The sequence below is a fragment of the Leptinotarsa decemlineata genome, unplaced genomic scaffold (assembly GCF_025532065.1).
Source record: "Leptinotarsa decemlineata unplaced genomic scaffold, Ldec_3_MD MMD2_tig00004307_RagTag_RagTag, whole genome shotgun sequence".
NCBI classification, from domain to species: domain Eukaryota; kingdom Metazoa; phylum Arthropoda; class Insecta; order Coleoptera; family Chrysomelidae; genus Leptinotarsa; species Leptinotarsa decemlineata.
This window is the reverse complement of record NW_027412606.1, coordinates 11,847,816-11,864,468: the sequence shown is the minus strand read 5'-3', so window position 1 is coordinate 11,864,468 and position 16,653 is coordinate 11,847,816. Positions and strand designations below refer to the sequence as shown.

The window sequence follows — 16,653 nt, the reverse complement described above, 5'->3', positions numbered from 1 at the left end:
CAAATCCATCTTCGCCTATGTGCCTTCTTTGTCAAAAAAACATTTTCGAATGTAGCGATGAAACCCTCAAGGCTACAAGATCATTTGAATAAAATGCATTCAGATAAAAAAGACAAAAGTGTGACTTATTTTCAAGAACTGGAAAAGAAACGCTCAGCTCAGCCAACTGTGTCAAAACTTTTTCCAGCGGCTTCTATGCAAGACGACGACGGACTCCGAGCTTCCTACAATATCTCCTTGCTTATTTCTCAAACAGGTAAACCTCACAATATTGGAGAGGATTTAATTTTACCGGCAATAAAAGAAGGAATAACTACTGTGCTCCATAAACCAGCGGCAGATATTATCCGAAAAATTCCTTTGAGCAATAGTTCCGTGCAAAGACGAATTGATGAGATGGCTGAAAACTTTGAAGAGTCATTGTACAATCATCTGAAGACTTCTAAATTCTCAATTCAGTTAGATGAGTCTACTTTACCAACTAATGAAGCATTGTTGTTGTCATACGTGAGGTTTATTAAAAATGAGAAAATATATCAAGAACTACTATTTGCCAGAAATTTAGAGACAAAAGGAGAAATCATATATAATACACCGGAAAAATTTTGTGACGAGAAAGAAATTCTACTGAAGAATATTATATCAGCTGCTACGGATGGCGCTCCGGCTATGACAGAACGTCACAAAGGCTTTCATAGCGTACTTATAAAATAAAATTCCAGATGTGCTCACTGTACATTGCGTCATTCATAGGCAATATTTGGTTGCAAAAAATTTTAGTGAGCGCCTCTCTCAATCACTGCGATATATCATCAAAGCAGTCAATAAATCCGAAACCTCTCTTCAAATGACAGATTATTTAATCAGCTTTGTTTTGCTAATGATGAAGATTTCAACCAATTGCTATTTCACACAGAAGTGCGTTGGTTATCAAGAGGTAACTGTCTGACTCGATTTTACAATCTATTTGACTCTGTAATAGAGTTCTTGGAAAACAAAGACAAATAATTGCATGACAACCTCATCACTTCAAAGAATGATATTGCGTACTTGACAGACCTGTATAAATTATTTAATGATGTCAATCTCCAACTTCAAGGTGACGACTTGAATTTGATTTAAAAAAATGTCATTGCTGCTTTGTAGCCAAATTGCTCTTATACAAGAATAATATCGGCAGACGTGAATTTCGCAATTTCCCTAATTTGTCAGCAATATCCTCCAACAACGACGACTTGCTTGTTTACTGCCAACATTTGGAGAACCTCATTAGGACATTTTTAAATTGGAAATGCTGGACTGGGTGTTGGATCCTTTTTCAAATGTCAACACAGCAGGATCACGCCAGCTGGAAAAAGAAGAACGTTGCTAACAAGAAAGAGAAATCGGTTGCAGATTACCGAACGCGGTGACTTACGACTGTTTTTGAGTAAATTCGAGCCAGATATTAACAAACTTAAATTCATCCTTCACATTAGATTATTTTTAAAATCCAAATTGAAATTTTTTTTGATTACATGGATACAAGTTCTTCTAACAAATATTACAAAATGGTATTTTACATTACCCTCATCAGAAAGTCTTATTTTCACATGACACACAATTTATTTAATAAAATAATGACTGCGATTGTGATTCTTAAAATATAGTAAAGTAAAAAAAATTGGGGAGCGCTAGAAAATAATTAATTCTCGAAGTGGACGGTACACAAAATAAGTTTGAGAACCTCTGGTCTAATTTTTGTTGTGTACTCACGATACAGATTCAGTTCCGTTGACCTGGACGTCATTATGTACTTGTGATGCACTGTTTGGAACCTCTGATGTGGTAATGAATATTACTGGAGTTTTTATCCCAGACCAAACCGTTATTTCCATACTTCGACACGTGTTTCAATCACCAAGTGATTATCTCCATTAGCCTAATTTTTGTTGGGTGTACTTACAATACAGATTCAGTTCCGTTGACCTGGACGTCATTATGTACTTGTGATGCACTGTTTGGAACCTTTAGTGAAGTAATTAATATTACCAAACCGTTATTTTTAACACCTCGACACGTGTTTCGATCACCAAGTGAACATCTTCGAGATGAAAATTGAACTGTTTAATCTTTCTCTTGAAAGTAATAACTCTATAACTTGCTGAAATTGGTGACTTTAAAAGGCAAATCTGATAATTCAGGATCAGGAAACTGAAATGAAGATAATTTAGTTGTGTAAAGGAGTTTCAACTTTCGATCCGATAGTGGGAAGGGGAGACATTGAAGGTAGAGATAAGGAAATTTTGCTCCTTTTGACTTCTTAATTTCAAAGTAATCAATTCGTCGTTCTTTGAAAGCCGTTGAAAGGGTTCAAAAGCAGACTTTGACTGTTCAAAACATAATGGCCAACATTTTACAATTTTTTTTATTAAAGTAATCAAAACATAATCAAACAATTTTCATACTGTTAAATAAGAGGTAATCATACTGTTGTTCAAATAATGATCTTCTAACCACTTTTTTCTCCCTGTATAATTATAATTGAACTAAGTCGCCTAGTTATTAGTGAACATCCAGAAAAAAACAACCATGTATGCATATCGTGACATGCACTTAAGTCTGAAGAAAGTTACTTTCCCATGCTGCTCATAATGGATGTGAAGAAATACGGTGATTCATTCAATTCGAGAAAGTTCCGATGTTGCGAAAATTTAGCAGAAGTTGAAAGTGTTCAGTCAAAGTGACCTTTAAAGAAGTTTAATATTTATTCAACTTTTTTAAGTACAAATTACGAAATTGTTATACCGATTCTCAACTGAATAATTTGAGTTTCTGCCACTCCTATGTGGCCTCGCCAATCCCGAAAAACGACAATGCTAAACAATATAATTTATTTTTATTGGAATATCAGAAGTAAATATACTGTACAGCACACAAAAAAGTGACAAATTGAACACAGGTACATTATCGTTTGAGGCGTTCAGGAAAACATCTACAAAAATCTATCGAACAAAAGATTCATTTTTACCCAACCCTAAAATTAAGTGATCGTGACAGTTATCTTCAACCTCAATAAATCTTCAGTTATATATAACTATTATTTCAGTTTTTTCTGATCCAACATAACTGAATAATTTCTTCAATAGATAGAGTAATAAACACTGCTTACTTGAAAACTCAGATTCAAAACTTTGCCCCTCGATTCATGGGATCTGCCCATCAAGACGCTCAGGAATTCCTTCGATATCTTTCAGAAGGTTTACATGAGGACCTCAATAGAATTACTGAGAAACCTAAACCGATCTTAACGGAGATTAACGAAAATTTGAGTGACACCGGAAAAGCGCAGCAGTCCTGTCTGAGATATTCAAACATGAACAAAACTCTAAAATTGTAGACAATTCCGTTGGTCAATTAAAATCCACTATGAAGTGCTCACACTGTGGACACTCTTCAGTAACCTTCGATCCTTTCTGGGATTTGTCCCTCGACATACCACAAAGAATTGACCAATTGAGTTTGTCACAATGCCTAGATTCCTTCACAAAAGAGGAAACTCTGGATGGAGATGAAAAACCAACTTCATCACTTGAAAGTGATTTATCACTTGAAAATGCTAATGTTTTAGCGAAACATGTGATATATTTTTCAAATTAAGTTTGTGGAGATCAAATCATCAGGTGTAGTTTTTGAAAAGAATTCAATTATTTGATAGACTTTGAATGTACTTTTATGGTCATTTAAATGCTGATCCAAATTGATACTTAGAAATTTGATTACTGATACGCTCAGTAATTGAGTAGATTTTATATTTATTTATATATTATATTTATTCAGAACGACATATAACAAAATAAAATCAATTGAAATGTAATGTTCTCGAATATTGTTTCTGAACGAATACTACTTTTATAATGAATATCCATATCACTTTTGACTGAAATGTATTGTCAGCATACTTTGTGTGGTTAACTGAATTTTCTAGAGAGTTGCTGCCTTTACACAATATCGACCCTAAAATGGAGCCTTTTAAAGAACGCAATTGAATTTCAACTTTTTTAGCTGTATTTAGTCCCTTTTTATATTCGTAATAAATACCAAATTATTTTTTCCTCAATATTAAAAATATGCTCAACTATCTAGGCTCTGATATAGTTTCTGGAGTAATTTTATATGATTTACACAGTCAATTTCTCTGGTGAGGTGACAAAAAATTTTAGCAGGACATTTGCTGTCATAGTTGACCTATCATCACAAAAATTGTGTCGATCATAAACACGTATGATTTTTAGATATACAGTGCGGACGTAAGTTGTCCTCCCTATTCACTTTCGAACGTGTCAAGATATCAGAGTCGGACAAAATGTTTGGGAAAAGGGATCATTTTTGCCGCAGATTGAGCGCTATCTACTTTTTTCCAAATACAAAGAGGAGTCTTGTGACATTTCGTAGAAAAATTATTTCAATTCTCTATACAATGAAATTGACTTTTTTTGAATTTTGATAACCGGTTGCGGAATTATTGAGGTTTGAAATTTTTGCAACACATAAGTGTTAATTCCAAGGCCAGATAACATTATCGTTTATCTCATACAAGAAAAACATCATTTGACACCTCCTGACACTAGTGTAGTCTATTTTCGAACTCCTTTTTAACATTTTGGAGTGTTTCTGGAGCAATGGTAGCACAAGTTTCGGTAAATATTTCTCTATGTTTCTGTACTGTACCAGAAAGCTTAAAATAAACTTATGATTTGATATACCGTCAAAGAAAAAATCAGTTGGAGTCAAATCCGGTTAACGACCGGCCTATCAATCAACATGACTGGGTATGTCTGATTTTCATTGTGGGCCCACACTGAAAAATGTGTGGGCCCACCATCTTGTTGAAAAGCAACTGGATGTTGAATGAGGTTTTGAAGAACTTCCAAATATGAATCACCAGTCAGATTTCTCTTCAGGACATTCTTTACATTCATGGTGTGACATTCTCGAAAAATATGTGGATATACCTATATCAGACCAATATCGCATATTTTGGCGGTTGATATTTCCGTTATAAGTGTTATAAGGACTCTGCTGCATCAGACACAACAATTAAACTTTAGTTTACTGACTTCAAACGTGGTCGTAGAGATACCGATGTTGCAGAACGCAGTGGACGTCCAAATGAGGCAGTAACACCATTCCTTTCTACGGTCAGTCGTAGAAAAAGTATAGTACGCACCTCGAGGGTAAGGCTAATTACTTCCACTCGTGGGTAATAGGCTTCTTATCCTTGGTACGTAATATACTATTAGTATGGAATGACTTTTTACTGAATCAGAATATCACTGAATTTTCTTTGGTTGAATGAAAATTTAATAATTCAATAAGATGCTGGGAGAATCAACAATCATGTATAGTATATCCATTCCCAATTAGAAAGATAGTACAGTCATAAACATTTCTTGCCTGTGGCCCTTAGTCGCCCAGATAGTTAGTAAACGTGCTATCAAATGTAGTTGAGGAATGAAGGCTCGGCTGTCTGGACTGGCTGAATACTAATTTTTTGTCCGTTTCACAATATTTCTTTATCAGTGCCGTGTGTTCGTGGGGTTAGGTGAGGTAGTGAGTGGTTTTGCAAACCGATTTTTGAAAACTTTTTCTAGAGATCAATTACCCTAATACCAAACTGATATTTTTGCACTCGACGCGCGTTTCGCTAACAAGGTTAGCATCTTCAGGAGAAGCAAATTGATACTGGATCTAAAGACAGGAGTTAGCTGTTTATATACCTAAAAATGTTTTGTCCGATATGGACTTTGTTAAATGATGATTATCCCAATTGATTTTTCGGTAATTAACTAGTGGAACCACTACCTGCAAATTAATTTGTCAACAATAGATTAAAAAGCGGACAAAGCAATTTGCAGGTAGTGGTTCAACTAGTTAATTACCGAAAAATCAATTAGAATAAACAAAGTCCACATCGGATAAAAAAACTACAGGTATATAAACAGCTAACCCTTGTCTTTAGATTCAGTATCAATTTGCTTCTCCTTGCGCGTTTCGCTAACCTTGTTAGCGAAACGCGCGTCGAGTGCAAAAATATCAGTTTGGTGTTGGGGTAATTGATCTCTAAAAAAAATTTCCAACTTTTACACCAAAGGTTCCAATCTCATCGTTTGAACCGATTTTTGTGAAAATCTTAGTGTTTTTGGGTACTTTCATCAATATGGCTTTCTGGAGACCTTTTGAAACAAATGATAACATTACGTGTAAGAAATCTGTGTCAATCGACAGGGATCCGGAATTTGAAAATAAGGACTTACATGTTCAAGTTCAGCGAGTAATTTTAAATATTCATGAATGCTTGAAGAAAACTGTCACACTTCACAGAATGCTATTGTAAATAGAATATGCGAGTTAACGAAACTGTCTCGTTAGACAGTTGTTCGAGTCATTAAAATAGGTAATGTCATTGACCATGCAATGAAACGAAAACAAAGAAATAAAAAATTCGCAAACGTTGATGGTGATACAAAAGATGTGATTCGGCGAATGGTATATACCAAAAAAATGAAGTACCAACCTTGGAAATGATTTGGTATAAATTACTCGACTATCCCGATTACAATTACAAATCTTTAGAAACTCTACGAGGTGTCTTATTGTCTTGTGGTTTAAAATATAAAAAATTGAACAATCGGATGGTCATAATGGAATCGACATGCATTGTTCAACTCCGACAAGAATATTTGAGGCGAATGAAAAGCTACCGAGAATCCAGCAGACATAATCTACCTCGACGAAACTTGGTTTGACACACCTTCTTCAAGGGGAAAACGTGTTATAATTTTGCATGCCGGGAATGAAAGTGGTTTCGTACCTAACACTTTGCTTCTGTCGGTTAAAAATATAAAAGATTCGTCTTCTGATTACCACGAAGATATGACTGCGGCTTTATTCGAAACCTGGTTCAGTGAGCAGCTTCTCCCAAATATTTCTCCAAACTCGGATATTGTTATGGAAAACGCTTCGTATCATTTTCGGTTATTGACTACAATACCAATCAATAACACAGAAAAGCAGATATTGTTGATTTCATGCGAAATGATGACATGGAAATACTCGAAAAGATTCCAACGAAAAAGGTATTACTGGCGACCATAAAACAACGTAATTTCAAAAAAGAGTATATTATTGATTCGATGTGTGAAACACGTGGTCATATTCTCTTACGTTTGCCTCCATACTATTGTGTGTTCAATCCAACTGAAATGGTTTGGGCCACAGTGAAAGAAAGCTTCCGGAAATATAAGGCGAGAACTGTGTGGCCCACGATATAAAAGAAGAGAACAAATATCATGAGCAAAGTTCCATAAATCCGATCGTTATTCAACCCGATGATGATTCCACCTCATCCGAATATAGCGAAGAAGAATTTTGATTTTTCTAGCAATTTTGTTGGCCTCTATTATTTTGTAAATATATGTTTGACGAGAATTCGGTGTGATTTTTTGTGTTTTCATTGTATTTTAGAGTTTTCGACTCGGAAATCAACTACCTTAAATTTCAAAGTTTTTCATAATTACCCATGGTGGAAAAAGTCACTTGAGATAACTTTTTCATGGGGTGATCAATTGCTATGATTGTAAAAGTAAGTAACTGAAAAACTACCACTGAAAAATAATATGCCGACGCCTATGTCGAAGTGGAAATTCCTTCTCTGTGCTGTTTCAATTGGTATTAGAAATACTATACATATTGAGTACACAACTCGATCTCATATATCTCATTATTAACCTGAGAAAAGAATTGTAAATGATGAATATAATTGCTACACGAAATCTATTTTACATTTTTTTCCATGACTTTGAAATATTTGTTGAAATTATACGTTACATCTTCAGACTTCAACATTTAGTGTCATTCATATTCATTGGAAAGAAATTATTTTATGTTGTCTTAGTTGTGTCTATCATAATTGTTATAAAACCCTCCCTTCTTATTCGAGATATTAGAATTCTGAATATGGTTTTGATAATACGACTGCTTTGTTTCAGCAACTAATTTTCCTGTGACGTTCTTTTGTTTCTTGAATGCGAAGCTTGGATCTTCTTACTAGATTTCTTCACTTTTGATATCCACTTTTTATTGTTGCAAATTAGCATCTGTTTGGAAAAATTGCCTTGTCCATGCATTTAATTGCCCCAGAGTGTAATTGACGTTGTAGTGTTACTTATCAATTATCAGGTATATTCTTTCTCGTGTTTTTTTCGATTGATGATGTGTGACTTCGGCGAACAAAAGTCTAATGCATGCAAGACGTTTTCTTTGTTGAGAATTCCCAAATAAGGGTTCCTTTGCGGTATATGAATACTATATAATGCAGAAAACTTTGAGTTTACTGCTTGTTGTCTGGTTGAAGAAGTTTTCATATGCATGACTATCTGAATATTTTAGTTCACTGTGTTGTCTCATGCAAGAAGTCTCGATGGTGTAAAGTTTACGTAGTTGAGTATTCCCTGTATCATCGTTACGCAACGCTCTACATACTCAAATATTGAGTAGAATTTTATCTTTCCTTGTTTCTTTTCCTACCCAATTTATGAAACTTTTGTGTCCCGGAGGTTGAAACATCAAACAAGTAGCACCGAATTTGTCTAATTTTGATAGTACGAGAACAACGTTAACTGTGTTTCATTGCACTATACTGGGTGTTCATTGAACATGCGGTAAAAATTCAAGGGACTATTTCTTGGACTATTTTAAGGATATTTTGTCCTTTGATTATTCTTGATAGGGCACTTTGTTTCGAAGATACGGAGCGAAAAAGAATTTCGACAATAACAATTTATTACCAAAAATCACATGTAATGTTTCTTAATCTACAAGAACTGTTGAAAATACCTATCCCCCCCTCCACTCGGGATGCAAGAATCCAAACTTCTCCTCATTGACTCCCGAACTCTTTCAAAAATATCAGGATCGTTTCCGATTGCGTTACAACCAGCTAATTGAATGTCTGCAGCTGTTTGTAGTATTCGGAATGTTGTTGATAGGTACCAACGGAATTGATAGATCCAGTGTAGAACGCTATACTTTTATTTTAGCTGCATTAATCATTTTAAAATTATCAAAATTTTTATTGTCGAAGACAAAATATCCAAGAAATAGTCTTTTAATTTTTTGCCGCATATTCAATAAACACCCTGTAGATACATCTACTCAGTTCTGTTATCTCCAAGCTTGTAAAAAGTATCAAAGATATTTTTTTAAGATTGTATGATTTTCATCGTTTCTGTTAAGTCTGCGAAGCTGCTAAACTTGGAATATTATGAATTGCAAACAAAAAAACTCAATTATCAATAGTTACAGGGAAAAAAGGTTTTGGCTTTCTACCCCTCAATCTTCGTACGAAAACATGAAAAACAAATGAAAATTAAACAAATGAACAAATGAAAAAAAAACTGAAAATCAATTTGCTCATTCGAGCAAATTGAGTTCTTGTTCAATGGGCTTGTTTCATGATTTTTGGTTTATAGTTCACTTGATAGAAATTTTGAATAGAAAACCAGTGCACTTTGTTTCATCTCTCTAAATACCATAGTTTTTCCGTAATTAATTATTAAAAATCGAATGTGGTAGGGTGGTGACGTCACGGCCCTATTCCCGCTTCTTGTTCGATTGACCAATATAAACAATAGAAATAGTCAACACTGCCAAATCGTAAAATTTACGGAGCCTATAATTATCAATTTAATTATGAAAGTGTATATGAACCCGTTAACGTTCCAATTAATAGAAAATTCTCCACATGGAATAAAATGTACACGAAAAATCATGTTTGGAAATAAGTTCTATATCTAAAATCAGTACACAAAGTCGATAGATCACATAATATTTTCCTAAACTATGATTTTATGCATTATTCAATAATATACAGTTATGAAAATAAAAAATATAGCAAACTTGATTAAAGAAGCATTTCAAATATTCTATTCTTCAATACTCGATCAGTACAATTTATTACAAAAAAAAACGATTCCTACTTACATACCTCTTTCTAATATAGCCACTAAATTCAAGCGTTATAGGCTCGTTTGGGTGATCTGTTGAAACTTCCAAAAAACTTGAGAGGAAAGTTGAATGAGGTCAAGTATAGACAGAATTGATTGTACTCGAACTGATCCAACAAAAGCTTCTGAGGTAATACCATTAATCATATGATAAAATTTAATGAAGTGAAATATATCATGCTTTCAGCAATAGTAATAACTCCACATGATACTTTCTGTGGAGAATACTTGAAGTTGAAATAAAAAACTGTGTCAATAAATTAAATATTTTTGTCTCCCTTTCATTCATAGTCACTTTTCAAATGATTTCTATAAATTCTTGGAAGAGTAGAAGGATTGTAGTTCTTTCTTTTCAATACTTTCACCCATTTTTTTCTCATTATTTTATTCTTTGGGAACCTAAACTCAACCGATATGGCATACATTTTCAATGCCGAATAAAAATAAAATTTTCTGTAATTATTCATTAATTTTTTTTAATGAATCCAGCAAACAAATAAATATACAATGATAAAATGGCTCGAATCCACGAATTAAGCATAAAAATGGACAATAATATTTGCCTTGATAACTGATATAGTACATGTTATATCTAAATATGATTCTAAATAGAATTAAACGAGCTGTATTTTCAAATGGTTTTCGAATGCTCATGAACCCTAATAAAATAAATCAATTTTGCATTCATGCTACCCACCAAAAATAAGAAATTCAACGTTACTGGTATATTAGCCATATTGTCATCCAGTCAGCCAGCGCCTTCTGTAGTGAATGCGACGATGTGCCCTTCTAATGTCAACGGTTTCCATAAACTTCGTATTTTTGTTAAAATGATTTCAAAATGAATGTTGAGCCTAGTTTTGTTGAAGCTGACTCCCGACAACTTACCAAGAGTCGATTTTGAAATGATCGATGAATTTTACTTGAAAAATTTGCATTTGGTACCGAAATGAAGAATGGAAAATTGAAATGGTAGGTGGTATATTCAATAGGTCCCTTTTATTTATATGACATTCATTTTAGACTTTGTCTTTTATCGAAGGATGAAAAGTTTTGATTTGATTTTTATTTTATCTCGGCCAAGGAGCAGTATGATGACTGAAAAGAGAAGCAAAAATATGTACAGTGAAATGTAGAATTACTCTAGAACATATCAATCCAAAAATAACCTGAAAAAATATTTTTCGGAATGTAAACTACTGACACGGAATATGCAGCAAAATAGGCACCCGTCGAGACCTAATTTTTACAAAAAGACGTTCTTTAATTAGATAATTCAATTCAAATTCAAAAATAATTCACCCCAACTTGAATGCCATTTGTGTAGCATGTGTAATTGATTCATAGAATTTCATGTTTAGAGGATGACAATTTGAAAATGAACTCCTTATACTCTGAGAAATATGAAATCCATTTTGACGACATGATGTCGTAACATATTCTTGTATATCCTTCGAAAGATATTTTTGTGAGGTAATCAATGTTTCCCTGATTGTATTAATCTGAAAAATAAACAAAGAATCTGATGAACTGCCTAATATAAACCACTGAACAGTCCAATTATTCAGTAACTTTTGATAAATTATAAAAAGTGGTGAACCACTGAACAGTACAATTATTCAGTAACTTTTGATAAAATATAAAAAGTTGTAAAAATGTTTTACCACTTTTATAAAAAGTGGTAAAAAACTTTTATTAAAAGTGGTAAAAAACTTTTATTAAAAGTGGTAAAAAACATAGAAAGTTTAATTTCTCTTTTCTTCAGTAACTTTTAGTATTCATAAATTCTGCCTACAAATTGAATATTCAATGGAAAATTGAAAACAACAAATTCCGAGCTAATAGGCCGTGGTCGAATGGAATCTCGCGTGGTCGAATGTTAATAATCACCAGGTGAGCATTTATTTGAACACCGCGCCATCGCCCCTACGGAAAATGTGCATATGATGAACATTTACAGACACTGCGACTGCGGCATCGCCCCTATCACCGTCCCTACCGCCGCTTTCCCCAACGTCACCCTCACCCTCCTCTGAAAGTATAACTACGTAGTAAACTCAAATATCAATGATTATGTCTGCCGCAGTAGCAGACGAAACGTATGCTACCCTAGGTAGCATACGTTTGGCCTACTAGTCGTAATTTTGTTCCTTCTTCGATTTTATGTTATGAATGTACAATTTACCAAACATCAAACCAAATATGACACTTCCGGTTTGACCGGAAGCGCATCCAATTTTTATTTTTCAAATGGAAAGTATGTATTTTTTTTGGAAAATTACAATTCGGTAGAGAATTACCTTTCCAATGATATTATAACAATCATACTTCCAATTCACAATCTGCCGATATAATTGAGATTTATAAAAAATTACTTTTTGTATTCCCCTCGTAACGGAATATTTTCATGAAAGTATGCTATGCGAGATTGAACAATATCGTGTAAGTAACAATAATTCATGGCCAAACTTTTTACATAATAAGTTTTATGCAGACTAATTATTTTTACAGTTTTAGTTTTTCTCCATTTTTCAACATCAATACACTCTTTTCTTTTAAATGCTTACTTAGGAATTTTTTGAGTTGGTTAGAAACTCCAATACATATTGAAATACAAAACATGAAAAAACCTCCATATTTTTGTTTCCTCTTTATTTTTTATGAAGATACTTTCTATGCTATACCTACATTTGTATTGAACTTTTCAACTTCATGTTAGCTATGGAATTAAATTTGTTAAATTGTTCTGTTCAGCCTTGCGTCTGTACTAGAAGAGATATCCTTACCATCCGCAACCCAATTTCACTAACCACATGGTTTTAATTTATTTATAATAATAATAATAATATTATATTTATTTGTAGTTCCTTATTACATAAAAATACAATAATTATTCAATCTAGAAAAATTATAAAAAAACTATCAATGAGGCTAAAAACAACATGTACCGGAATGGTACTGTTGATCTTAGTTCTAGCCTTGAAGAAAAAAAAACTAAACTAGAGAAAAAACAAATAGAAAAAAAGAAGAAGGAGAGAGAGAGGAAAGAGGGAGAGAAAACATTTTGAATGTTATTACTGAAAATTTTTCAGAAGTATAAAATCTATGAAATCAATGACTTTCTGATTGAGCAGCGATGAGATATTTTTTGTAACTTAAACTTAAATAACTTAATAAACTTAAATAACGAAACTTTACTAACTTTATATACTTGTGGAATATTATTATACAAACTATATATATTTCAACTGAAGGATCGTCGATATAGAGTGGGTACGATTTGGCGGAGGAAAGGGTAACCCTTTAAACCTCAAATTCAAAGTATGTACATCGCTACGATATCTTATTTTGTTATACAAATATGATGGACATTTGTTCATCAATATTTTATGGAAGAGGCTAGCCGAGTGTTAAATCGTCTATTTTCCATAGTTAACCAATTGGTTTCCTTAAGTTTATATGAAATTCTGTCATATTTTCTTATAACATATATATACATAAGACATGATTTTGAACTCTTTCAATTCTAAAAATGTATTTTTTATCTAGGCATGAATCATACACAACATCACAATATGCAAAATGACTCAACACAAGAGCATTTGTTAATTTTATTTTCCAACTTATTGATAATAAATGACGATGAGGATAAAGCATTTTCAAACTCATGTAACGTCTTTGAACACATTCTGTGACATGTTTTGTAAACCTTAAATTCACGTCCATTTCCATACCTACATTTTTTGCCACATTCATGGGGCATATTACTGTGTCACCAATAACAATATTAATATATCTTTCCACCAAGCTACGATTAGTACCAAAAACAAGCAGATCAGTTTTGTTTGAATTGATTTTGAGGTTATGAGCTTCAGATGCTGAAGTAAGACGAGCTAGATCTTCATTCAATTTTCGATTAGCAATAGCAACGTCATTGGGGTTGAATGATAGATATAGTTGTGTGTCATCCGCATACATATGTAAATTACAATGTTTTAAAACAGAAACCAGATCACAAGTGTATACGCTAAATAATAAGGGTCCAAGTAGAGATCCCTGAGGCACTCCAAATTTAATAAATTCACTGCTTGATTTTCCCTTCGAAGTTTCTACAAACTAGCTTTTTTCTACAAAATAGCTTTTAATTAAATTTATGGCAGGTTCAGAGAACCTACCATAATTGTTGCAATAAACTTGAAAGCAATAACATTTTTGAATAGAAAATGAAGAGCCCATTCAAACAGGGTATCACAAGCCTATACTTCCCATTAAAAAAATTGAGGGTTGTACCTCTCATTCGACGGGGGTTGAAGGTAGGGGTAGAATTTTTCCGTTGAAGTATGTCAAATTATTATTTAAATTTGAAGTGTTTCGGGATTTTGTTAAAATATGTACCGTACCCGAAATAATGAATTCATTCCATTTTTTTTACACACTATATATTGTAACAAACCTGGCCTTTCTAGTAAAAACTCACAGGAAATCATTATAAAAAATATTTGTTTTATGATGGATAAATCCAAAAAGTACTTCTCAGCGAACAACATGGGCATTCTATTTTCAAACAAATGAAACATCTTTACGGAAATTGCAATAATCTAACCTGAGTCAATTATTTAGTATGAGCACCAAGTAAGTCGCAACTAAAAAATAATAACAGTTATTATTAAACTTTAGTTCACGGTTGAGGTTGTATAGCGAAACACGCGGTTTTTATAAAACTCTTTATAGTGAAATTCATACAATAAACTGTATTAATTAGTTTTAATATGGATTTTCATCAAGATTATTTTTTCATTTCTAGTTTGGATCGAGAGCAACCATTCTCATTCCAGTTGGGAGTAGGGCAGGTGATAAAAGGCTGGGATCAAGGACTGACTGATATGTGTGTAGGCGAAAAAAGAAAACTTACCATTCCGCCAAATTTGGGATACGGAGACGCTGGTGCGGGAAATGTTATTCCTGGCAAAGCCACACTGATATTCGAAGTTGAACTGATCAACATTGGAGAGGCTCAACAGACTACCACGAATGTGTTCAAGGAAATCGATGCGAATAAAGACAATCAGCTGAGTCGCGAAGAAGTAAGTTGAATAGTTATTATGTTTTCACAAACTCCCAATTTATATTGAGTTGGATTTTTTGTAGTATATAAAGATTATTTGATGGAGAGCAAAGTCTGTGTCTGTATCACGATCACATACCTAAAAACTGATTTGAACTGATTTGAAAATTCTTATTCTTACTGGGTATTTGGTGTTTGAAAATTGAATCCCCAAACAAGGTCTGGGAATACATAACGTCTCCTATTGTCATAGAGGATCCACTTTTCATCACACGTGAGGATGCGATCCAAAAAAGGTTCGTTTTGGTTTCCCAAAAGAAAAGAAAAACAGCGGACGCTTGGTTCTTGCGCCATCTCACGCACCGTTTGTGATGGGTTAGTTTCCACCAGGGTCCTCAAATCATCTACTAGTTTTCTGTAGTTGACCACTTCGTAGCTCATCTTCGAGGCTAAAATCTCCGAAACGGAATTCCGAACAATACGATCATTCACACTATCATTGCCAAAATGTCTGCTTTTGTGTCAGTTTCGGCAGCGCTCTGATTCAATTTGAATTCGTTGAGAAAAATTGGCCGAAAGTCGCTTGACAACATCATATAGTAACACCATGAGAAAAGGCAAAAATTAAAATTAAAAAAATCAATGTATAGAGTACACAATTCCCAATCGGTCAGTATCTGTATCTCTGTATCTGTAGAGTAGGGAGGGTGAGTGTAGGCCCACAGCACTTAGGCCACATGCGACCCATTATACATCCTCCCAAGGAGTTGTCCTCCTAAGTCACCATCGATCCTGTCCTTTCCAGGAAGGTGGACAGGTCACTAGGAGACATCTCCTTTATATCGGCAGGTGTAGGCCAAGACTCGCCGAACACACCTATCTTATTGACGATAATTCCGGACACTCGCATAGGACATGCCTGACGGTTTCATCTTCCTGTTCACACATCCTGCATAGAGGTGTGTCCACTAGCCCCATATTATGAAGGCGTTTCCTCAGTTGACAGTGGCCAGTCAGAAATCCTACTGTTAAGCGTAGATTTTTCCTGGTCATCGCCAGCCGAACTTCGGCGCCAGCTTCCCAGGGTCGCCCAGGGTGATCCTGGCAAGAATGCATCCTTTAATGCCATCCCATCTCTTTACGGATTGAGCATGGGTGTGACGTTTGGTTAGTTCCGCAATTGTCGAAGTCATCAGGCCGCAGGTGTCACTGAGGCCTAAAATTCCTAGTCCAGCCGCTTCCTTGGCTAAAGAGTCGGCACTGTGATTACCTTCACTTCTGTCTGCCCTTTGGCCACCTCAGGATAATGTTATTATCTACCAAGGCTTTGACTAAATGTTGGTGGCACTCTAGTTTTAGCCCTGAGATAACACGTTGTCTGTTCAAGGCTAATAGTACTTGTCTCTGTTGTATTCTGTAGGATTTATTGGGTTCATTTGCATCACTGGCTGCCTGCAGCATAGGTTGCGCAATAACCGCTTCTCGCCATAGGCTCAACCTCAATGGACCCATTCCTACTTCGAGATTTACACCAGCCGTGCG

At 34.3% G+C, this 16,653-nt stretch overlaps 1 protein-coding gene across 1 annotated transcript in view; it reads left to right on the top strand.

The window, feature by feature from the left end:
• Nucleotides 1-16,653, top strand: part of Fkbp14 (peptidyl-prolyl cis-trans isomerase Fkb14) — a 64,238-nt gene that overhangs the window by 41,234 nt on the left and 6,351 nt on the right. The window contains exon 2 of the mRNA XM_023161046.2: nt 14,851-15,130. Within this exon, the coding sequence (XP_023016814.2) occupies nt 14,851-15,130 (280 nt within the window). The remainder of the gene's footprint in view (nt 1-14,850; nt 15,131-16,653) is intronic.